Source organism: Calonectris borealis, chromosome 21 (genome assembly GCF_964195595.1).
Source record: "Calonectris borealis chromosome 21, bCalBor7.hap1.2, whole genome shotgun sequence".
NCBI lineage: Eukaryota > Metazoa > Chordata > Aves > Procellariiformes > Procellariidae > Calonectris > Calonectris borealis.
The window spans coordinates 6,771,259-6,794,481 of NC_134332.1; the positions used below are offsets into that span (position 1 = coordinate 6,771,259).

A 23,223-nucleotide genomic window follows, 5' to 3' on the forward strand; every position below is an offset into this window, starting at 1 on the left:
CCCGGTTGCCTCAGAAAAAGGCCCTACAAACAGCAGGAGAAAAAGCAAACGAAAGAGCAAAGCCACAAACTCTCCTGCTTTCTGCTTCTATCAGCTGAAGAGGCTGCACAAAATCCTGCACTGCCTGCAGAGGCTGGGGCAGGCGGGGAGCCGAGAGAGGCCAGCAAGGGCCTGGACCATAGGCAAAGCTGCCCAAGATATAGCCCATGCTATAAAGGAACGGACAGACCCGTAACAGTTTGTGGGCAAAACCTTGTGGGTTCTGCAGGGAACCACAATTTCTGGGCCAGGCTTTGGTTACTTTTGCTTTAGGAATAAGTGTCCAGCTCCTCCCTCCACCCTGACACTCATGGTTTGGGATGTATTGTAAAATTGGTGTCTGCCATGGCTGTTTCATCTGATAAAAGCTAATTTTTTTTTTTTTGTCATGCTTTTCCCTATTTCACTACAGGCAGTCTTCAACCTCTGTGGCCCCCAAGTCACCGGAGCAATGTACCCGCATTTCATCAGGGAACAAAGGACAAAACTGGATCTTCTCAGAAATCATAAATGCACCGGTCAGCCCGAATTCCTCCACCCGCACATCCCCTCTCCAGCAGTCACTCACCTTCCGCTAAACTGCCAGCCCGGCCTTTCTCCAAAGATCCTGGCAACTCCTTTGGTGCCGTCCTGCATGTCCCTCCTGCCCATGAGCTCAATGCAAAATTACAGAGTTGTTACATCATTAAACGTTTCAGACAGCAGGACCATGGTGGAAAACGGATGTGATTTGCCATTTCTTCTGGCTGGCCTTGACACTGACCTGGCATTTTGGATCTTGCAAGGACAGGCTAGGAGACTTCTGCTTTCCCAGTGTCCACCTTTGTGAAGTTTTACCTGCTCCACTAGCAGGTACTTTAACAGAAGCAGAGCAGATATGAAATTGAAGTCTTGTCAAAGCAGCAGTTTCTTGTTAAATCATGTGCCGATACAGGCGATTTCTGAAGATCCCACTGCTAACACAATGTACTTTTTATGCTTCACAAGCAGTACCAGATACATTCCCAGGGCATGACTCTGCTGTGTGCCGAGAGGCAGCACTGAAGACTCAGCCCAAGCCATGCTCCTGGCTTAAGCCAGAGCAAACACCAAGGCTTAGTTTCACCAAACCAGCTCACAATTGCTCTGCATCCAAGTAGCCTTCAACTACAGCTGCTTAGGAATTGCAGTGCCTTGTATACTAGAAAATATCACATTACTTGTATATACCTTAGAAGTAAACATTACTACAGGTGCACACCTCCTCCCATTCAGTTTGGGATGGAATTTATTTGGAGACTTAAGTTTTCCTCTTTACAGAGGCTCCAGCTCATTCAGCACCTGGTGTGTCTGACACAGCAGCAGAGGATTCCCCACTACAGCCAACTTTACCCTCCTGCTGCACTGGCTTCTTCCTACAGAAGGATTCAGGCAGATCCTGGTAAATAATCCAGATCCCTTTCAATGAATTTTAGCAGCCCAGCCAGCACATATACCATACTCTCCCCTACACACCCCTGGAAGTAATAGCAGAACTATTTTTTTTCCTCCCCCAATTCTTGCAATGCACACTGCTTGAGAGTCCTGCTCGCTATAGTAAAGTTCCAGCGAGGAAGTTTTCCTCCGGGGCTGTAAGTACCCTATAAGAATAGCTTTGAGAGTTACTGGCAAGAAAAAAGTTGATCAAGTACTGTCACCACCTTGCAGAGGAGGAAAACATACCTTGCAGCACATTTTTCTGAGACCAAGGCTCATACAACTCAGCATCTTGGGAAGAATTTGATCCCCTTTCCCTTCGGAAAAATGGATCTAAATTAACATTCATGACTTTTTTTTCCAGGATGCTCTGCTAGGGCTGAAGTAAACTGCAATCACAATGTCATTGTTAATAGGGCTTCTAGTAATACCTCAGAGTCGGCTAAAGCATTCTTATTAGCAGGATAATTTCACTTCACTTCTAATAGAGCTTTCAACAGCCTGAAAGACCACGTCATCCCTTGCGCTGTGCCTCCCCAAGGGAAAATCCAGCCTTCGCTGGAAATAGAACAAGGCTTCCCCAGGATCTTTGGAGAACTTTGGTTCTATCCACACACCCCCCAGTTGTACCACTGTAACAGCTAGACAGAGCTTTCAGGTGTGAGAACCAAGTGCCAAATACTGTGAAGTACGATTTTCACCATCTAGCCCAAAACACACAGGAACCTCTCCCGAGGTTAAATGTGCTATAGGTGAGCTTAGAAGAGGTTCCTTACATCCTCATTGGATGAGATCCCTAAGATGGTGTTTGCAAGGCCCTCCTTAAGAGTTTTGCCAAAAAAAAAAGCTCATTTGGAATAAGCAAAGATAAACCTTTTGCTCTCTCCTCACCTTGCTTTCCAATAGCTGTACTTAACATCCCTACCCCAATCCATACGTTAATGGGCAGGGACACCTCTGACAGATTTGCTATCCCAAGTGAGTGAGTTGCCTTTCCTTCCAGAAGATGCTATTAGCAGGGCAAACTCCTTTTGCCCCTGAGCAGCAGCTCTTCATCACCAGGTTAAGCCGGCGCTCCTGCAGGGTGCAGTTACTACCAGAAACAGCCGCAATATTCACTGCTGAACACAAGTTTTGTGGCTCAGCAGGTTTTAGGATCAGTTTCTTGAAAAGCAGTAGCACTTGATTTACAGAATGCCCATGCAAAGGGAAATACCAACACTTAAACTGCTGCTTTTTCTTTCAGAGAATACACCAGGACCTGGAGCATACGATGTAGAGAGAGGCTATCGCGCTTGCTTACCCCGCTCCCCCAGTATCACCATTCAAGGAATCAGGAGACCGAAGAAACATGAGACCGGGCCCTTTACAACTCTCTGAAACAGAGAGGACCACAGGATTTCACCCATAATCAAGGGACTTGCTCCTCTTCAGTGATGAAAAAAGCACAAAAGAAATTCAGCTCAAGAACTAGAGTGTGTGTGCTTGTCCTGGTCACCAGAAGAAAATCCACAATCTCTGCTTGAAGGCAGGAGAAAAAACTGAGTGAAGAATCTGGTCCATTCTACAATAGAAGCCCCAAAATGCCACCAAGGCCAGAGGTTCCTCCCAATAATGACGGGCTAGAGGCAAGGCCAAGCTACATACTGCCAGGCACATGAAGCGCCTCTCCCCTGGCTCCTGCGGTCCCTGGGAATGCTGACTGGACAGCCACACCTTGGATTTCATTTCAGACAGGGACTAGTCAGAGCCCTTCCATCCCACAAGCACATGCAGCTACACCAGCACAGGGTTATGAGGCAGGCAGCCTGCCAAGTTATTTTCAAGCTTCAGTGTGTGTTTGTGTCCTGGCTGTAGTGGTTCAGGGGAAGCTGGACCTGTTACTACAGCACTCACCCTAACAACAGGCAACACCCGCTGCTCTGAGCTGCACATTTGGCACTGGCAAGAACAGAGCTCACAGAAAGCAAAGGCCACAAGTGAGTGATTGCTCTTTACTGGAGTGCTGGCTTGTGGCAACTCCACTTCTCCGAACTCAGTGTTGCTGCAAGCAAATGATTTCAGGGCAGCAAATAGGAAATGAGCATCTTCTAGCTGAAAAGTTTGTATAAGGACCATCACTTTGGTTGATGCAGAGGGCAGGTGGTCCCCAGCCAAAGCCCACTCTTCATGCAGCGTGGGACAAGGACAAATTAAGCCAGCAACACTGTTAGCAGATAACTGGGTCTTTTATTGAGTTTTTAAGGTGCTACAGAAGACTTAAGGAGCCTTCATATGGCAACTTCTTTTCTGCAGTCTCAGCTCTGTTGAAAGAAGCAAATACAGCTCATTAGTAGAGAGCCTTTTAGTAAATAGCCTAATATAGCAGTTTCAGTCAGAGATGGATACCTACAGCTGGGCACTCAATTGCACCGTTATTGATGTCATCAATGATATCATGTGGGTGCCTGCCATCGATGCTGCAGCCCACAGACTGGGCAGTTCCAAGAATCTCCTTGATCGTCCCTGCAGTGGGAAGATACAGCTTGTCAGTGCTTCAGCACAGGAAAAGCTTTGAAGAACACAGAGAATGCAACTCCTCACAACCCTCAGCCATCTCTCCTTCCCTTTGGAGTTCACAGGCCGTAGCCACGGGGCTCACAAGCAGGACAGCAAGCCCCTTTAGCCACACCTCGCATACTTGTTTCCAGGGAACGCACCAGAAAGCGCATCTGTTGCCATGTACCTTTCGCCATCCTGTACCACCTTTACCAGAAGGCGTGAGGCTGGCTCACACAACCAGCACAAGGCTGTGCCTGTGGTGCTCAGTGCCTGAGCAGCCAAGCTGCATGAAGAGCTCCACCACCACACCACAGCTACGGGGCCCTCCCAGGAATCAGACCAGAACCTGGCTCAGGCACTCAGAGCAATCAGAGGGAGGACTCAGTGCAACCCCAACACTTACCCGAGAGCTCTCGAGCCAGGGATCTGTGCCGCATCTGCCGCGCAATGTTCACTATCTCGTCAAAGCTGACGCTGCCACTGTGCTTAACTGTGAAGGAAAGCAACACCACCAGTAAGTTCATGTAAACACAGGGCACCTCCAGTCCCCCATGCTTCGTTAGAGAAGCACCATTCCCAGCACTCAGGCCACAGGGAAACCAGAGCTTTAACAACTGCAGTGGGGCTGCAATTAGCCCGCCTGTTCCCAGACAAAGTTACACACAAGAAGAGTAACTCTAAGTTGGCGTTTTCTGTCAACTCACCTCTGGACTGTACTAGACAATGCATTACAAGACGGGTACAGTGGCAGGTGGCTGTTCTACCCCATCTTCCAAGAAACTGAACTGCTGGCGTACAAACTGTGTCTGTACTCCGACATCTAAGGAATTCCCACGGCCCAAGATACAGCCCCACGGCACGTGTTTGCCAGCTTACGCTGAATAATCTAAGAGGCAGGTACCTGTTCCCCTCTTAGCACCAAGCCACATTCAGAACTAAAGCTAGATGAAAACTTACTGTTTTTCTGCTTCTTTCTGTCACGAGGAGGCTCCTTCAGAGCTTTGATAATCAGAGCAGAGGCAGAAGGAACAACTTCAATCTAAATGAAAAGAGATTAGTTCTACCCCCCCTCCAAGCAGAATTAGGTAGTCTATGAAAAGACTCAACGAAGCAGTCAGTGCCTGGAAAGCTACTGCCAGAGCACTGCGGTTTTGGTTAGTTCACAAGGCTTTTTTGTGCGACGCAGAAACTTGTTCCCAGCCTTTCGGCACAGGCCTCCCCACAACCAGAAGAGGACTGCTTCCTGGACTGGGGCTTCCTCTCAGCTCACCACTGGAATATACCAGCCATGGAATTCAGGACAGGTATAGTGGCAGGTGGCTACAGGACTAGGTAAGGAGGGTTTTTTTCATTTCTATGTTGCTTGAAATAGTTTTTCCCTGGTCAGATATTCTGTAGAAAGAACAATTTATCAAGATAAAACATCAACTTCTGCACGCGGGCAGATCTCTTCCCATTGCTCACAGGCTGGGAACCTTCAGCCTGGCAAGCCCCAGCACTCAGACAACCACCGCCAGATTCGAGCCAGAGGTGCTCAGAAGGCTGATGCAGGTGTTTTAAGGTCTTTCCCAGAAGACCCCCACACAATTCACTGTGTGGAACTCATTTTATCCACCTCGGAAGGATGAAGGGCTGAGTCGACCCTGCCGGGATTTAAGCTCGTGGTTCAAGCAAGCAGAGCTCATTTGTGCTTGACGCTTGCACCACTAAGCCGTCCCTTCTGGCGTTTAGTACCTGAGCTTGCCTGTTCTGGATGGTGAGCTTCACCGTGATCCTCAGCCCCTTCCAGTCCCCCGTGGCCTTGGCGATGTCATCACCAACCTTTTTGGGAGACTGAGGAAAAAAAGACACATTACAGACACAAAAAAATATCGCCTGGATCACAGCAGAGCACCCCCGTACTACACCGTACCCCGCACACGCCAGAGTTTCTTCTGCTGCGCTGCCATATCGCTAAAAATCTTCTTTTCTCCCGGGCCGAACGGCGGGGCAGCCGCCCAGCAGCGGGCGCGCACCGGGACACGCTTCACCCCCCGCGGCCGCCTCACGCCTGCGGTCCCACCTCTCTGCCCCGTCCCTCGCCCAAGCGACCGCGCTCCGGGAGCGGGGGAAGCGCCGCCGCCCTCCGCCTCAGCCCCACGAGGCCTCCCCCCGCCCCGGGAGCCGCCCACGGCCCCGTCTCCCCCCGCCCCGCCCGGTGCCGCGGTACGTACCAGACCGAGCGGGCCGATCTTGGGGGCCAGAGCGGAGGTGGCGCCGACCTCCCCGCCGGTGCAGCGCAGGTACACTGCGGGCACAGCAACGCGCGTCAGCCCCGCTCCGCCGGGCCCGGCCCGCCCTCACGGCCCGGGCCCGGCCGCTTCCCACCCCCCCTCCCTCCTCCCGCCGCATCCCGCCGCCCCCGGCCCGGCACGTACCGACTTTGATCTCGTTGGGGTCGAACTTGGGCGGCATGGCGGCGGCGCGGGGCGCGGATGGCGGCGGATGGGACGCGCTGCTGCCTGGCGCGGCGGCGGAAAGGCGGCGGGTGCCGCGTGGGCACCGGATATAGCCGCCGAGATCTCGCGAGAGGGCGGGGGGGCGCGGGCCCCGCCTCCGCCGCCGTGCCGCCGGTGTGGGCGGTGGGCGGGGCGGGCGGCCTTCCCCTCTGGGGGCGTACGAGCGCTGCGCAGAACTCTATGGTTGGAGCGAGGCGCTCTGGCCGCTTTTCTCGATGGTTCCCCGTGGCCGGGAGGTCACATGACCCCTGCAGGGGGCGGGCGGGGAGGTGTCGCATCATGGCGGCGGGGAGCGGTGAGCGAGGCCGGGCCGGGCCGGAGGGCGGGGGGATCGGCCCCCGGGGCCTCGGCAGCGTGTGCGTGGCCCTTCTCCCCTCAGCGCGGAGACGCGGGGCCTGGCGGGGCCGGGTTTCGCGGCGGATCGGCGGGCGACCTCTGCCCCTCCCGAGGGTCCGAAGCTCCGTGTGGGTGTGAGATCCCTCAGGCAGCGCGCCGGCTCCTCAGAGGGGCGAGGGCGAGGGAAGGCACAGAGCACCGTGCAGGCGCTTCTGCTGCCTCCGCAGAGGCGACCGGGGGTTTGGGAGCAGGTGGTGCCCGAAGCTGCGGGTGTGTTTGTCGCAGGAGGAGAACGCTGCCCTTGCTCATTGTTGCTGCTTTCCGCAGGTGCCGGGGCCGGTGCTGGCAGCGCTCAGGCCTTCAGGCACAGATCGGCTCCATTCTGGCTGATAAAGGAGTAAAGAAGAGGAGGAGCGAGAAAGATAGACTATGGAAGATATGTGAAACCTGGGAGGGGGACACTGCAGGGAATCCCTAAAGAGAAGAAGAAGAAGAGAATAGTGATAATAAGGGAAAGAAAGGACTGAGAGGCAGAGCTGGAGCTGGTGAAGAAGAGAGGAGATTTGTTTCAGGAATTGCCAGGGGAGGACCTTGACAGGATCGAGCAGAGCCTGGTTATTACAGGGGTGTGGTACAACTCTCATGACAGCTCCCCAGCACAAAAAGCAAACGTGCTGTGGGAGAGTAAGTTACAAAGCTGCAGTTCACCTTCTGTCTCCTTCCTGAATCTTGTTCCAGTGCATGTGGGGCTGGAGGGCTTGCTGCTACCACTGCTAGTCGCTTGATAACCTTCCTCTCGGTGAGCAGGACCTGCTGCCTGGTGACAGCTCTGTCCTTCATGACTAGGCGGCATCTCTGCAGGAGTCCCACTCAGATCCCGACACTGACTCACTGCTGCATTGCTGTGCTCCTGAGCATGTTTTCCTAGGGAAAATAAAATCTCTCTTTCTTCCAGACCCCCATCTCGTCTGTTACAGTGCCATGTCATATTTATGATGTCCAAAATGTTTCAGAAATTGGGCTTTGGTTTGGGTCTTTTTATGTAGCCATGTTGCTGTTTCGCTTTGATTACATTTTTTTGTAAAATTAGTGTTTTGTTTTTATTTCACTCTTGGTATCCAAACAGCTGCAGACTGTTAAACACACAGTGGACATTCCCTTGCTTTTTCTTGCCCTGTGTGTGTGTGGCTGCTGCTTAGGCAGGCAGAGCGGGTGCCTGCAAAGACCAGCCACTGGCTGAGAGAGTTGGGGTTGTTCAGCCTGGAGAAGAGAAGGCTTTGGGGAGACCTTATTGCAGCCTTTCGGTACTTAAAGGGGGCTTATAAGAAAGACGAGGACAGACTTTCCAGCAGGGCCTGTTGCAACAGGACAAGGGGGAATGGTTTTAAACTAAAAGAGGGTAGATTTAGACTAGATATAAGGAAGAAATTTTTTACAATGCGGGTGGTGAAACACTGGCACAGGTTGCCCGGAGAGGTGGTAGATGCCCTTGGAAACGTTCAAGGTCAGGTTGGATGGGGCTCTGAGCAACCTGGTCTAGTTGAAGATGTCCCTGCCCACAGCAGGGGGCTGGACTAGATGGCCTTTAGAGGTCCCTTCCAACCCAAACTATTCTATGATTCTATGGTCTGTAGGGATGTGGGATTTGCAATTCATGGGTGCTCACTTAACTGCAGGGTGGGTGCTGTCACACATAGTTCTTTCAATAACTTAATAAATAAAAATTGCATCATATAAAATGGGGTCACATGGCAAAGGCCCTTCTCGTTATTGACTGCTCAGCGCTAGTCTCACTTAAAATTGATGATGGTCAGCAGAGCACACAAAGCCAATGTCACAGAGGGAGACACAGCTTTACTGGTGCAGATTTGATATGTCTTTTGACTAAGGCAATTTTTGACATTTAAAGGCTCTTCAATCCATTTAACAAGTCTCTGATCCTTCATCTTTTGACCCTGATACGATTTTTTCCCTGTTCAACTGTCTGTCCTTCAGCCTTCATGTCTTTATGTATTTTCTTGAGTGAAATTTTAATGATTTTCCATTATCCGCATGATTAATAAAAGCTGTAATAGAGACAGGTAAGACATGACAAGGGAATGCATAAGTCCTCAGTGAAGAGTTGAACGTGTTCAGCAAAGTTACGGATATCTTGCTGCAGGCACCCTTGTCCTTCTGGTTTCTCATCTTTAAATTTCCTTCTTTTGTTCCTGTCTGTGATGGCTGACCCTTGCTTATGGCTCTTGATTGCTTTTCTGCATTTCCAAACTGTAGCTCCTGACAATGAACTTCCCTTCTTGCTTAATCTTCTGAATTTTTGCTCTTCCCTCCCCTCCTAGGGGGAGGTGAGTCCGAGGGGCATTTCAGTAGCCTGGACTTGTTGAAAAGAGAGCAAGGTGGGATGGCAGGGAAAGACCCATGAAACTGTTAGGGTTTGATTCTAATGCACAGAGCGAGTTTGTTTGTAGCCGCCTTTTGCTGTGTCTCTTGGCTTGTTCCCGCAGAGCGGTATGACAGCAGTACAGCGAAACAGGGGACGTCTTTGCTTCCTTGCTTCTGGAGTGAAATGAAGGGTAGTTGCTTGGATGCATTTAGGCTGAAGTTGTATTTTGCTTTTATACTAAGGATTTATCTACATAAAGCTCTGTTTAGTTTTTGGCAGATGTCCATGCGTGTGGAACATCTCTGGCTGTATCCTGTGGCTACATGCTTTTCAGTATAGTTTGAGACCAATTTGTAGACACCGAGCTGGCAGAGAACCATCTTTTTTATGTACAAGACATGAGCTTCACTGAGCACTAAATTAACTGCATTGTATAGCTGTGCTATTTACTGGTGAACTTGCTGGTGAACTGGTGAAGTATCGACTCTTTTGTTTTGTTTTTAAAATTAAAACAATGTTTAAAAAAGTCATTGCAAAGTGAAATTTCCAATACAAGCTCTCAAGCAGCCTCAGATGAAACCCTTTTCCTCTGTGATTTTATTGCTCAGCTGGTCCCCATCCCTCTTTTCCCCGCATCCCAGCTGGTACCCATCTAATTACCAGCTGGTCTCCCCATTTAAAGACTGGCCTTAGCTTTCTGCCCTTCCCACAAAATCCGCCAACACACTCCCTTTTTCTCCCCTGCTGGTTCAGTCCTCTTCCAGAACTGACTCCGGTTTCTGCTACCCCTTCACCCACCTCCCGTTCTGATTTCACGAGGCATCTTACTGAGATCCACTCTTTCCTCTTTCCCGTTCAACTTCTCTTCCTTTTACACGTGAATCGGCTGGTGTCTTTGCATACAGTCCAGCTGAATTACAAAAAAACATTCTCCAGCTCTCAGTCCTGTAGTGACCCAGAACAACCATTTTGGGGAAGATCCGGCTGCCCTGTAAGCCCGGGATGGAGTACAGCAATCCGACCTGGAGACACACAGCCTGGGAGAAGCTCCTAAGTGCTCGGGAAGGCAGACAGCTCACCCCGGCACCTGGCTGGGGCAGCAGCAATCGGTTCTGGTTTGTAGTCAGAGTTTTTTTGAAGTTAGGTTCTTTTACCTTTGCGGGCAGTTATTAGACTATTGGAAATTGATTTGGCTTTATTTTATTAAAAATCTGACTTTAAGCTATTAGGTGTTTAAGGAGAATCTTTTCATCTCACTGTGTGACTAAAATGGGGAAAGTATTCCTGTGCGACTCTGCTTCTGCCTAGAAAGCAAATGTCAAGTGTTTTGTTCACTTGAGACAGCCACTAAAGCTGAGAAGCAAAGTTGAGCTTGGGCGTCCTGATTCCGGTGTCTGGGGTCCCCGTGACGTCCTGGGAAGCTGGGATGGGCTGTGTGATGTGACAGAGGAGGCTCTGCTGTACTCAGTAGTCATCAAGTCCCTTGCAAACAGTTAGCTGTATTTTGAACTGTACTGGGGTCTTGTTTATTCTCACCTGCCCTGGAAGGGGAAGGCAGCTGTGTTGCTCTTGGGATCAGGAGTGTTTCACATTTCTAGACTAGCTTTATTCTAGAACATTTTACAGTTGCTTGTTATTGTGCCAGAATTGACTTTGAGTTTAAATAGTTTGGTTTTTGTCCCTGTGGCTTGATCTTTTGATGCAGTTAAAGCTTTTTTTAGTTCCTATCCTAGAGGGGACCCTGCATTTTCGTGATCACTCAATAGCCTTTCTCTCTACATGTTCCAGCTTGACTTAATTTATCTCGCACAGGGATGACCAAGACAATCAACCCGTCTCAGAGACATAGCAGTGTTTTTGCGGCTCGTGTTAACACTTCCACCATGGGGGTGTGCTGGAATCTGCCTGTTTGATCAAGCCAGAGAAGGGCTTAAATAAAGACAATTGCTGAGACAGTGTTTTTTTCTTTCTTCTTTGTTTTCCCCCACTTATTAGAGCCCAGTACTGTAGTCCAAGCTCCCCAGCAAATGCATACTCCAGGAGCCCTCTGCCTTTATTTACGCTGATCATTTGTACCACTGAGACGGAGCTATAGTCAAAACTAAAGATGCCACTCTTCTTCCGTAAGAAGAAACCCAGCGATGATGCTCGGAAGCGCCTTGAATACCAAATGTGCCTGGTAAGCAATTCTGAGGTCTTTTCTGTTCTCTGTGTCTAGTCCTGGGTGCCAGGTGAATCGGTACGTCCCCTGCATTACCAGTAATCGTGTTACTGATCTCGCCGAGACAGCAGGTTGTCTTCCTAATGTACATCAGAGAATTCCTGCTTTCCCGGTCTCCCTTTGCCCTCCCATGCACAGGTCCCCTTCGTGCCATCTCCGTCCCTCTCTGCTGCTGTGGTTCCACGTAACATCCTCCACCCCACCCCACCTGCCAGCCGGCATATGGGACCCCATCCCTCCTTTCTCCTCCATGCCCCTTCACTCTTGCAGATCTCCCAGTTTGCTTTTCCTACCAAGGAACCTGTGACATCCCCTTTCCCATCATAATTGGCTTTCCTTGTGCCCCTCTTTTGCTTCTTATTATTATTTCCTTTATTCCTATCATTCAGAGGATTAACTTTTTGGATGCTGCTGTTTGTTTTCCTGGACTAGGATTTGGCCAGGATCCCCTGGGGTAGATCCTCACATGCCAGCGAGGTTGGCTGCAGATTTAAAGCTGGCTTTCTGAAAGCAATCTTCTTTTGAGTTATTTCACCTATTCTGCTGTAGGAGCTGTGGACCAGTGCTGGCATAGGGGATCTGCTCTGCTCTACCCCAGAGGCACCTGCATTTAAAAGTGACAAAATTATGCCTGTTGGATGTCTGTAAGGTATTTTGGAAAGGAAGGCTTTGTTATGTACCAATAATGAAACCTGTTTTACTGAATTTATTCAGTTGGAGGGTTTCTTTTCAGCTCCTGTGGGGCTGGGGAGGGATAGCTTAATCTGTGCGTTCTAGGATTAATTCTGTATTGCATGTGCTTAGTTTAGGGTCAGATATCCAGTTCTGAAGACTTAACAGAGGCACTAACAGCAGGTTTTATGGCCTTGTGCAGTACCTTTTATTTAAGAAAATAATTCCAGAGATGCAGTGCTGCTCACCGTGAGGTTTGTCCAGTTTCATTGCTGTTAGCAACTGCATTGGATCTAGTTGATTTGAACATGGAAAACCACTTTTGTACATAAGCAGTGAGTCCTTGCTCCTTCTTACACAGCAGAGCTGGCTCTGCAGGTCCATGGAAGCAAAAAGGCAATAGCAGGTTATTTTGGTTTCTGTGTACAGTTCAGAAGAAGGTCGGTCTGCTGGGTGAGACGTGCCAATGACGCAGCAGGCTCTTTACAGGCTAGGATGGCACTGCTGTTGTTCCTAGGAAGTGCCTCTCTTGAGAACCCATTGTTTCCTTTCCATATCCTTTCAGTTAAAATTGCAGAATTAGAATGTGCTTTGGTTCTTTCTGCAGAAATTCATTTATTGTACCAAAAGAGCTTTTCTGCAGTTTGGTTTCCCAGTTGCTTTTGCTTGCTGCAGTTGTAGCAGCACACCCTTTGCTTCTAGCATCGTCATTGAATTACATAGCCGTGGCAGAGAACTGTAATTGCATTTTCTAGGGAGGGGACAGTTGAGTAGTTTAGCCAATACGCAGCAAGAGGCCACGTATTTCTATAATTCTCTGGGTGCGTATCTTCTCTCTCCAGGCAAAAGAAGCTGGTGCTGATGACATTCTTGACATATCCAAATGTGAACTCTCAGAGGTATGTTCTCCACAACTTCCAGTATTAGCTCACAGGTCTGACTTCCCTGTCGGCTTCTTGTTACCAACTGTCAGATTTAGTATCATGTCTATGAGCCTTGAGACAGAAATGGCCTTTTTAGCGTCTGCTTCTTCCTATGTCTGCTGAGCGCTGGCTTTCAGCTGAGGGCTGCTTCTGTTTTTTTTGTGGGAGATTGCCTGTCCTACCTGATGCTTCCACAACATTTCTGTCCTGAAGAGGGAATCCTTTTTCATTTAACAAGATGGGAAGGGCAGAGTGGTCTCATATTCTCCACCAGTACGTTGGTAGGAACCTGGTTTGGGACCTCATGCCCTAATTTTGCAAGTCATAAGGGAATTTGTTTGCCAAAGGCTGACAGTTTCTAATCTTAGAGCTACAAAGTCTGCCACCTGCGCTTATTTTTCTGTATAAGTGAAAATCCCTGGTTCCAAGCTGCTGGTTAAGGATGCAAATCTCACTTCCAGTTTGGCTTCTTTTATGGCAGCCAACAAAATTAGAAACAAGCTGTCTGCTGGAGTGTGAGCGGTTAGTGACAGATTGCCAGGATTTCAGAGGAGACACAGCTTTTCATTCTGGCAGCCAGGCAATTCTGTTAAGTAGAAGCCCATTTCTATTTCACTTTCAGTTTTTGTTCATTGTCCTGTGTTTCTAAAACACGTTGGTACCTGTGTAACCGTTTGTCACAGGATGCCTTTGCCAAACCAGCTAACAGATATTGCGCTGCTCTTTGGGGAGAGATTTGGGACCATCCTGGAGAGGATAGCTGTCTGCTGTGCAGTATGAAATGGCTTTGCTGAGACTTTGGGATGTTTTGTTCCAAGATCAGAAGCCAACAGCATCTTGTGTGTAGGTTTGCGAGCTGTGTGGGACAGTCTGCGAGCCAGTCTGGGTAAAAGGGTGGCAGACAGAAGATGCACACTGAGCCAGCTCCATTCACAGCTGCAGCTGGTCTTGGATCCCCAGTGGCTCCTTTTGGATTGGTACCATAAAACTCTGCCTTGCTTGTTTTCTTTTTAGCCTTTGTCGTTTCAATAAATAAAGTGAGCCATCAGTTTGGTCTTAAAATTAACTCTGGACAAGAGTTTGGCCGATGCCAGTTCCATGCTGCAGAGCAGGTCATGGTGCTCAGAGCCTTGGCTGGCAGGGGCTGAATTTGCTGGAATGTCCCTTTTCTGACTGCCCCTCTCCTGCAGAGCCCAGCACTTACGAGGACACTCAGTCCTGCCTGTTGCTCACCTTTCTCACTCAGCCCACTGCAGCGTGTTTGCCAAGGTTGCAAAACCATAGAATACATTTGTATGATGACTAACTGAAAATATGCCTGAACTCTTGAGTCACCCGCACATTGAATATTAAATCGCGCAAGACTTGGACTTCTGCCTAAACCTCAGTCTGTTCTGTCTGTGCACGACACTGTCGTATTGTGGAGAGACACTGTTTAAATGGAAGAGCGGTTTAAATAGAAGCTAACCGAGAAGTACTGGCATCCTGGGCCCAAACCAGGGGCCAGTAATTTTAAGTATCACTTGCGTTTTCATTAAAGTTAATTATTCACACTTCAGAGGTGGATACTGTAGAAGTGCTTACAAAGATAGTATCTTGAGAAGTCTGACACGACTATTTTTTAATTGTTTTTAGGTTCCTTATGGGGCCTTTGCAACTTGTAAAGTCTTGCAAAAAAAGGTAATGTTGCAATCAGAAATTATTAGATAATTCTATTATTATGCTTGAGTATTATTGTTGCATTTGAAGTGACTGTATGGGGTTGTTTATATGTTGCTTCAGAAGAAGTTTGCTTGTAATGAATTTGGCCACTTGTATGATACTACACAGAGAGCAATTTGGGTAGGACTAATCCTGTCTGTGTGCTTTAGAGCTAACTTCTGTCATGAAAGATGAGGTGATTGTTTCTATCTTAGCCTATCTAATGATATTTCTAATGCAAGAAACTGGGCTCTTGTTTAGATCTCATGTTAAATGTTTGACCTTCTGTGAAAATCCACTTATTATTTTAGTATTTTATATGATACTGAATAAGATATTAAGCTCTTATACAGCCTACGCAATTAAATCTCAACAAATGTGCTTGTTCTAGACAGCAGTGTCTCTTGTATTCATGTTTCAATGGGATTTTTCCTCCCCAGGTGCTGATTATTCATACGAATAATCTGACATCTTTAGTTCCAAAGTCCTGCAGCCTTCTGAGTCTCGTAACTGTGAAGGTAATCGTGATTCTTAACAGTTAATCTGCAGCCTGTTTTCCTTGCGTTCTAGCTGCATTAAAACACACTAGCCCAAATAAATCCTTTCTGTCTGACTGTCTTTGCCAAGAATCGGTAACAAGGTGTGAAACCTGCCTTTCCTAGGTTTACCTCCCAGGTAGACAGGTAGCAGTCACTGAGCGGTTTGTATAAAATCATAATCAGTCCCAGGACTCATTTGTCCTTTTCATAATCCCACACTTCCCCCCTCAACAGCCTCTCACGGTGGTCGTCAGTCAGAGCTGAGTGTGTTACGGGGTAGATCCATCTCTCTTCTGCACTGGTGGGTCATTTGAATGTGAATGAAACTGGTGATGGGTGACCATGTGTGATGGGGCTGTACCTGTCATATAAATGCTGAGGGCTTTCAGCTCCACCACCCTTGTGCTGTCTTTCCACGAGAGGCAGAGTCGCTCCCGCAGCTCACCTCTCCCCGAGGAGGAAGGTCTCCAGGCATAGTCCTGCCCTCTCCCTGTGCAGCGCTGCTGTTGGAGCAGTTCAGCTCACTGACCCTGCAGAAAATGTCTTTTTCTGCCAGGCTGGCTCCATGGAGATGATTTATCCAGTTGGCTCATCCAGTTTTGTGGAACAGCTCCTTTGGTGTCACTCCTCTCCCTAGTCTTTTGTTTGTTTATCAATGTATAGAGGCTTGAGTTTTCAAAAGACCTACAAGAATTAAGTGCCTATGTCTCCTTGAAAACTTAAACCGCTTTTCAAAGCCCCATTGGAAAGGAAGTAATTTTCATTGCTAGATAATTCATGACCTTTCCTTCTTGCACCATGACTTCTTTTCCCAACCTTGTTTGGTGAAATCATCTACTCTTCCAGGTTCTAGACCTGCATGACAACCAGCTGGCATCGCTTCCTGCTGATATTGGTCAGCTGACATCTCTTCAGGTAAAAGATTTGCAGCTGCACCCCAAGTATCTGTAAAGGGCATGTTACAGGACAGCAAGAATATGGGGTTACCGCTATTTCTTTTATAATTAATCACAACTTAAATGATGGTGCTCATATTGTCAGATCTATCTCGTTGACTGTCGCTGTTGAACTGGCTTGTTGGAGAGGGAGAGCAGGAGAAGAGCAGAAGGGCAGGCATGCTGAATTATATAGTCCCAGCTTAGTGCAAGGGCTGCCAGTCCAAATGGCTCACACTGCCAAGCGCGTGCTATAAGCAGCAGAGCTGGGGCTTCCAGTCCCATTGATTTCCCAAAATATTCAGGTTTTACCATTCTCCCTGGTGTGATTATGTTGAGAATGCAGTGCAGCGTGTCGTAGTGCACGCTGAGGGTCCCCTCTGCTCGGGGTGCAGCTTTAGGTTCAGTCACTGCTCCCCTGTGGGAGCCGGGTGGGGGAGCGCTGCCCTGGAGGGGAGGACACTCTGCTTCCCAGCTCCTGCATCTGCTTCAGCTGCTGTTGGTTGTCAATAGGGTTTCTCATTGCTTGTGGTAGCTAGACATACCTTGTATCCAGGGCTTCTGGAAAACAATTTTTTTTTTTTTTAACCCAGAAAGTATTGTCTAAAACCAATTTCAAGTTGTCCTTCTGGGCCTGAAAGTAGTCCCAACAGCATAGATGTGTAGAAGACCTGAGACTTGTATAAAGAATATCTTGAATATCTTTTCTGTTAATACCTTAGGTCCTAAACCTTGAAAGGAATCTTTTAAAATGTCTTCCACAATCTATAGGAGACCTTGCCCAGCTCCAGATGCTCAATGTGAAAGGTATGGCATATGTTTCTTGTCGGTGCCCTGGGCAAAGCACCATTTATGATCTGGGTCATGTTGAGCTGCATTAGTAATTATTCCTTTCAACCAAGGCAAGCACCAAATGGTTTACACTGTGAGTGCTAAGGAAGAACACCAGAAAGATTTGAATTCAAATAGTTGGCAAGGCAGGAGAAATCACCTAAGCAGAAAATGGGTCAAACTTGATCCATATGATGTTTTCGTTCAGCCCTTTCTCAAAGGAGAGGTCGTTGATCATTGTGCCCGATCTCAGCAGCTGAAAGCTTACTTGTGTTCCTGCACGTGGCCAGATGTCCGAGCCCCAGCTGCCTCATTCCCGCAGCAAGGAGTGCCGAGAGGGCTGGAGGCACGCGTCTTCCTCCGGGAGCACGAGACCCACCTCGAGCTGGGAGCGCTGCGTGTGCCCTGCAAGAGGAGTCCCAGGCCAGGGTTTGTCCCCCTGTGGAAAATGGTTTAGACCAACCCAAGAAATCTGTCTGTGCAGATTCAAGTGTAAGAAAAATAGGAGGTCTTTGGCAGAAGCAATTCGGTAAAGCAAGTAGAGCAGTCAGCCTGCGTGCACTGAATTACAGAGCAAGTCCACTGACACCCGGGGCTCGGTCCTGGCAGCCAGTGTAACCTCACCAGGTTTGCACAGCCCTAACACACATACCATACCTCTTTTCAAGACTCCTGGGCATTTTCCAGTTACACAGTGCCATAAATTTGGGAGGAAAAGGAGACTTTCTTACAGGGAGCTGTTGCTGAAACAGGGAAGAAAATGGAGGGCGAGGAACTTGGAAGTGCAGCTCAGTTCATTGCCCTATCCGTCTGCAGCACCTGGCCTGTGACCCCTAGATGTGCGGTCCCACACTCAGTCCCGTTTCTCGCGTCTCTGGTACTTGCACCGACGGGAAGAAGATTCCATGTTACAAATATTCTCCTGATAAAGAGCACAGATCCAGCCTGCAGCAGTGACCTCAGCTGAGCAGGTCGTTTTGGCATGAGGAACCACTGCTGGACCTGTGGAATTGGGCTGTGTGCAAGTAGATGTTGATCCCCATTTGCCCTGGTTGGCAATGGCAGTCTTTGGAGTCCTCCTGTGACCCTTGCCAGCCCCGTCCCTGTACTAGAGTACAGAAAATGAGTCATACGTATGATTATGGTTTGGTGTTCCAGCAGATGAACTTGCTGGGTCCTGCTTTGGAAAGGTTACGTGGTACTAAATGGCTTTTCTCTCTCTAGGTAACAAGCTGAAGGAGCTGCCCGCTACTGTGAGCGGCTTGCGGAGTTTGCGCACTCTGGATATCAGTGAGAACACGCTGCAGGAACTGCCGCGGGTGCTGGCTCACATCCGCACGCTGGAGGTACCCACCCAGCCAACCGTGTCTGTCTCTCCCCTTCGCAGGTTGCAGGCTGCTTCCCTTCCTCCTTGCTCAATACGATAATACATTTAGCATAGAAAGTGAATTTTTAGGGCTTGGGCAGGACCCGCTGTGGGGGGTTGTAACAGGGCTATATATAGTTTGTGGTGTCCAAAATAGCTTTTTCGTACCCTTCCTGCTTTGATCTTTTCTGATCACTTTTTGCTGTGGCTTAATAATGACAAAAAATCCACCGGGAGTGAACCCCCAGGTATTTTCTGCTTTGAGAGCACGACTGTGCCTGTGGGCTCAGGTTGACTCAGCTGCTTTCCACCAAGGCTGATTCTAAATGAGCAGATGGGATATTTCTGATGAGTTTTTTGCCTCCGTTGCTGGGACTGATCTCTGACTCATTGTCAGCCTCTGTAGGTTTCTGGCTCCCTGGAGTGCACATCCAAAATGGGACAAGCGTCAAGATTTTTCTGGATGCGTTACCTTCTGGCTGCCAAACTTGTCAGTACTAAACTGTGCAAATGTCAGGCAACAGGGCTGACTCAGACACCAGCATGGAGGATGCGAATAAATGCTCTGCTGTCTCGAACACACGACATTCTCTTGTGGGCAGTCTCTGAGATGAGGGATCTGTGCAGCTTGCTCCCCTGTACTTGACAAAATCATTCCTTTCTGGGCCTTCCTGCTAAGCCCTTCTCTACAGGAGGCAACATTAGGTCCTTTTGGTGGCCACAGAAGGACAAATGAGCAAATGGTCCTTCCACTTGTTCTTACCATGTATCACCATCCCTTCCATGCATCATGCTTAAGGGCTCCAGCATACAGAAATGAGTAGAAAATTTCTGTAATGGAGAAGTGCCATGCCCTCTTGTACTTAAACACAAAGTAGATATGTCTGCATGAGGGAGATGTTCCACTGAAGGACCAGCTCAGATGTTCCACTGAAGGACCAGAAGAGACAGTGGAATGACCTCTGAAAGTTGTCAAACACCCAGCAGAAATTCAATACAAACTCGTATTTATGTCAGAATTTAGGGTAACATGAAATTATCACTCCATAAGTGAAGTTTTGGGGAGCTGCAAGGATAACTGCAGTTGGACTCTGGCTGGGCCACCAGAATAACCTGCAGCTCTGTGTGTTCTCTTTTGGAGACGCTGACCTTGGATGCTTCTTCCATGACCTACCCATCACCTGATATTTGCAGTGCAGGTACAGAGTCCATTCAGCAGTTCCTCTGCAAAGGTAAGCAAGAAGAGTCTGTGGATGGTAGTGAGAACTTGGGGGACTGCGCTGTGCTCTCATTAGGTGCTGTGGCGTGTTCAAAGATTGCATTAATGAAGGACAAACATGGGGTTGGCTCTGCTTGGGGTGGTTTCTGATGCTCTGCACACGTGGCAGGCAGGTCAGTGAGTTATGTGTCTTTGCTGGCAGACAGCAAAACAGGAGTCCTTCCTTGAGACTTGCTTCTTACTGTCACACTGAAATTTATAATGGTTTTCTTAAAACACCAGAATAGCTAAGTCAGAGACTGTCTGAGTGACCATAAGAAGTCATTGCATCTCCCTGTGATTTTATTTTCTCGTGTGTATTTTCTCAAGGGGGAGGATTAGGCATTGTCCATGTCCCCTTGTCCCCATGCCTTGGGACAAGGAGGTAGACTCAATAGTCACTCAAGGTCCCTTCTACCCTCATTTTTTATGAGAAAGGACTTGGGGCTGCAGACTGATTGTTTGTCAAGAGAAAGATGAAACAAGATAGAAACTCAGGGGACAAAGATAATGTACTGTGAGTTTGTAAACACTGAGTTTAATACAGACAGGAAGGTTGGGAAGAGGTTTTATGCAGGGGAAGTGCCTTGCCAGACGTTGTGCTAATTCCTGAAATAAAAGGACAGACAGAACTTATTTTAATATGGGCAGTAACGTTTGCAGCCCTGCAGAAGTCAACGTGCCTGTACCTGTGTGAAGGAGCAGGTTAGCTTTGATCGTCGTCCTGGTGGGAATGGGGTGGCACTATCTCCTCTCAGATCTTCTTGACGTTAAGGCTGCCTGAGCTAACTGAGCTCTTTTGGACACCCGTCTGTATTTCGGGAGAGGGAGCACAGTTGGAAGCAGTCTCACACACCAGCCAGCCCTCAGCTATGCTGCCAAGGAGGTTTTTAAGCACCAAATGTTCTTGTTTTGTGTCTGATACCTTCCAGAGTGTGGAATTGCATACTACCCTCCCTCGCAGTATCTGCTCCCTGCGCTGGAGAGTGATGGAGGAGGAACATCAGTGGATGGGGTGGACAGGGCGGTGCATAAGTACTTGGAGGAGGAGAGCGAGTGGCAGGTGAGGCTCCACTGCCTGTGAAGTTGTGCAGGAGGGTGTTGGATTTGTCTCTCTGCTCCATCAGTGGATCTCACAGCACTTTGCACATCATCCCTCATCACCTCCCCCGCCACGAGATGTGTCTTTTAGGATCAAGAGAGCATCAGTGCCCAGAAGCAGGCACAGCACTGTGGGGGCGGTTGGCTCATCTCGTCCCTGACAGTTGGGGATGGTGTTACCACTGCTGACTCCTGGAACACACATCGTAAAGAACTGTCTCTGTCCTTGAAAGCAATGGTGCAATCAAGGGACAGGGGTGGCAACGTGACATGGTGTATGCAGCATGGTAATGTGTGGTTTTTTGGGGGGACAGCAAACTGCAGAAGAACCTTGTGATTCCCAGCCAAGTGCTAGGCATGTCCAGACCTACCTGGGAAAGGTGAGGCTAGGCATCTAATTATGATAAGCTGTGCTAATTCCTGTGCTGTTTAGCAAGTACAGAGTAAATTTCTTTGACCTTGGAGAAGCATGAATGACTGGACTTTGTGGCTATGTTAATCTTCTTGTGCCTTTTTTTGATGTCTTTACTCAATTAGGGGAATATATGATGTGGGCTAATAATATCTAAAAAAAATTGCTCCTGGGAGTAAATGTCTGCTGATATTGCTTATTTTTCAGAACAAATTCTTGGATTACGAGAAGAGGAAGGTAAGGATGAACCCCTGCAAATGTTTTGTCTGCAGAATAGCTCCACTTTTTTTCCTTGTTTTCCCTCCCTTTATCGAGTTTCTCAGCCAAAACTGAATGTTTTGAGAACTGAGTTCTTGCAGAAACCCCCCAGATCTGCTCACTCCTCACTGCAGAAGACAGGTGGGAGTGTGGGGGAATCTGTGGCTGACTCGTCTGACGCACACAGCCGATGAGCTGCAGTCTCTCTCGTGCGAGCAGTTCCAGTTTAAATCAGTCCATGTTTGCAGAGTTGGATCTGGGGGCTTTCACACCAGGTGCCTTTTTTCTTGCCTGTCTGTGCTGAAAGCTCGGTCTGTTTTTCACGTGAGGTGGGCAGACGTGTGTGAGCAGTCCATGCACAGGCTGCTCAGTACGTCCCTGCCCCGAACTCCAGCCCCTCTGTGACTCCTACCTTGGCCCTTTGGCTCATAGTGCCACCATTCCTGCTCTCTCCTAGCGTTCCTTGTTTCTATCCTCCATTTCCCTCACCTGGCTGCATTTTTAGTTTGCTTTTCTTTTTTTTTCACTGGTCTTTGTCTCTTCCTCCATGCAAGGCTCACTTTGAAATAATCAGAAGCTCCTGTCACGCAGTTCACCTCTCCCCTTGGCTAGAGCTGCTCGTAGCTGGCTGCTGCCTTCCGTCTGTTGTCTTCAGACAGGGAATCCCCTTGCCATCTGGAATTGAACACAACCTTAATTTTGGGCTTCCCTCTGGGTGTTTGTATTGGCTGTTTCAGTTGTGTGTGTTGATGCCCATGGACTTCGGCTTTGTGACTTTGAAATGAGTTGTGGGGAGTTTGGAGACTGTCATAAAGACAGCAGCAGCTTCTGCTTCACAATTTTTCGGTTCCTAAGGAGAGAATATTTCCATCCCCTAGTCAAGCCTCCTGTTTGCCATTTGGCTTGCTTTCTTGTAGTCGAGGGGATTACTGTGCCTCGTTTTACGTTTTTGCCAGAATTTGTTCTTGCTTGGGAAGGAACAGAGCCAGCACTCTACTGATTTCTGGCATTCATCTTTCTTCTTGCTCCTCTCAGGAAAAAAAAATGCAGGAGAAGCTGGAATTTGAGCGGCGCCTGAACATGGGGCAAAGAGAACATGCTCTGCTTGTTCAGCAGATCAACAGTCAGAAGGATGAGATACTGCAGACAGTGAGAGAGGTAGGTCTCCTCTGGGCAGGCCAAAGACACTGCTTTTCCTAAACTGACCACTTTCTCCTTTGGTTCTCTCTTGCTTTGGCCTAGGACCAGATGAGGCTGGAGGAGGGTCTGACGAAGCACCAGCGCTATTTGGAGGAGGAGCGCCTGAAGCTGCTGCAGCAGTTGAAGCAAGCGGAGCAAGGCATTGCCAGCCGTATCCAGAAGCTGCTAGAGGACAACCAGAGGTAGAGTCCCAGGGTGTCTTGCAGTGATCCCTGTCCTTCGGGGCGCGTGTTATTTTGTCCCATTCTGAGCAGTTCATTTTGTCCGTTCTGAGAGTTAGGGAACTGGTCGGGATCCATGTCTGTAGGTGGTGCCTTAGCTGTTGAACTGCCAAAGTCCCATTTAAAGGAAGTGGAATTTGACACCTTAAAAAATGGTGTTTCACACATACGTGTGCTGTTGGAGTTTTGCAGTGCTGTGAAAAAAATTTGAATTCCTTATGGAAGGTGCATATTTGAAGTATTTGAAGGTACCACTGCCTAGATCTGCTGGATCTCCTGCTGGGCTGTGCTGACGCAAGGTTACCAGCCTGTTTAAAGCTGCTCTTCTGTGCA

General features: G+C 48.6%; 2 protein-coding genes and 1 non-coding gene across 11 annotated transcripts in view; 1 reads left to right on the forward strand and 2 right to left on the reverse strand.

Moving 5' to 3' along the window:
• Positions 1-3,703: 3,703 nt before the first annotated feature.
• RPL12 (ribosomal protein L12) lies at positions 3,704-6,608 on the reverse strand. The gene is made up of 7 exons (XM_075170512.1): positions 6,453-6,608; positions 6,249-6,322; positions 5,770-5,868; positions 4,993-5,074; positions 4,439-4,525; positions 3,887-3,999; positions 3,704-3,797 (listed from the first exon to the last, which is right to left on the reverse strand). The coding sequence occupies exons 1-7, from the start codon at positions 6,487-6,489 to the stop codon at positions 3,792-3,794; spliced, it is 498 nt and encodes a 165-aa protein (XP_075026613.1). The 5' UTR covers positions 6,490-6,608; the 3' UTR covers positions 3,704-3,791.
• On the reverse strand, positions 5,224-5,352 carry LOC142091578 (small nucleolar RNA SNORA65). Its single transcript, XR_012676846.1, has one exon. It is a non-coding gene; the product is annotated as a small nucleolar RNA SNORA65 (small nucleolar RNA).
• An 84-nt stretch (positions 6,609-6,692) lies between the features above and the next one.
• The window catches only part of LRSAM1 (leucine rich repeat and sterile alpha motif containing 1), a 28,587-nt gene continuing 12,056 nt past the window's right edge, over positions 6,693-23,223 (forward strand). For 2 of the 9 annotated variants that reach the window (XR_012676762.1, XM_075170508.1), the window contains exons 1-14: positions 6,835-7,553; positions 10,189-10,367; positions 11,248-11,431; positions 12,988-13,044; positions 14,704-14,748; positions 15,210-15,287; positions 16,155-16,223; positions 16,966-17,050; positions 18,299-18,420; positions 19,582-19,672; positions 20,631-20,761; positions 21,419-21,448; positions 22,505-22,627; positions 22,712-22,851. Coding sequence is in view for 7 of the 9 variants with exons in the window: in XM_075170508.1 (XP_075026609.1) it covers positions 11,360-11,431; positions 12,988-13,044; positions 14,704-14,748; positions 15,210-15,287; positions 16,155-16,223; positions 16,966-17,050; positions 18,299-18,420; positions 19,582-19,672; positions 20,631-20,761; positions 21,419-21,448; positions 22,505-22,627; positions 22,712-22,851 (1,043 nt within the window). In the remaining 2 variants the exon portion in view is untranslated. The other 7 variants (XR_012676763.1, XM_075170505.1, XM_075170507.1 and 4 more) reach the window with 6 other exon arrangements.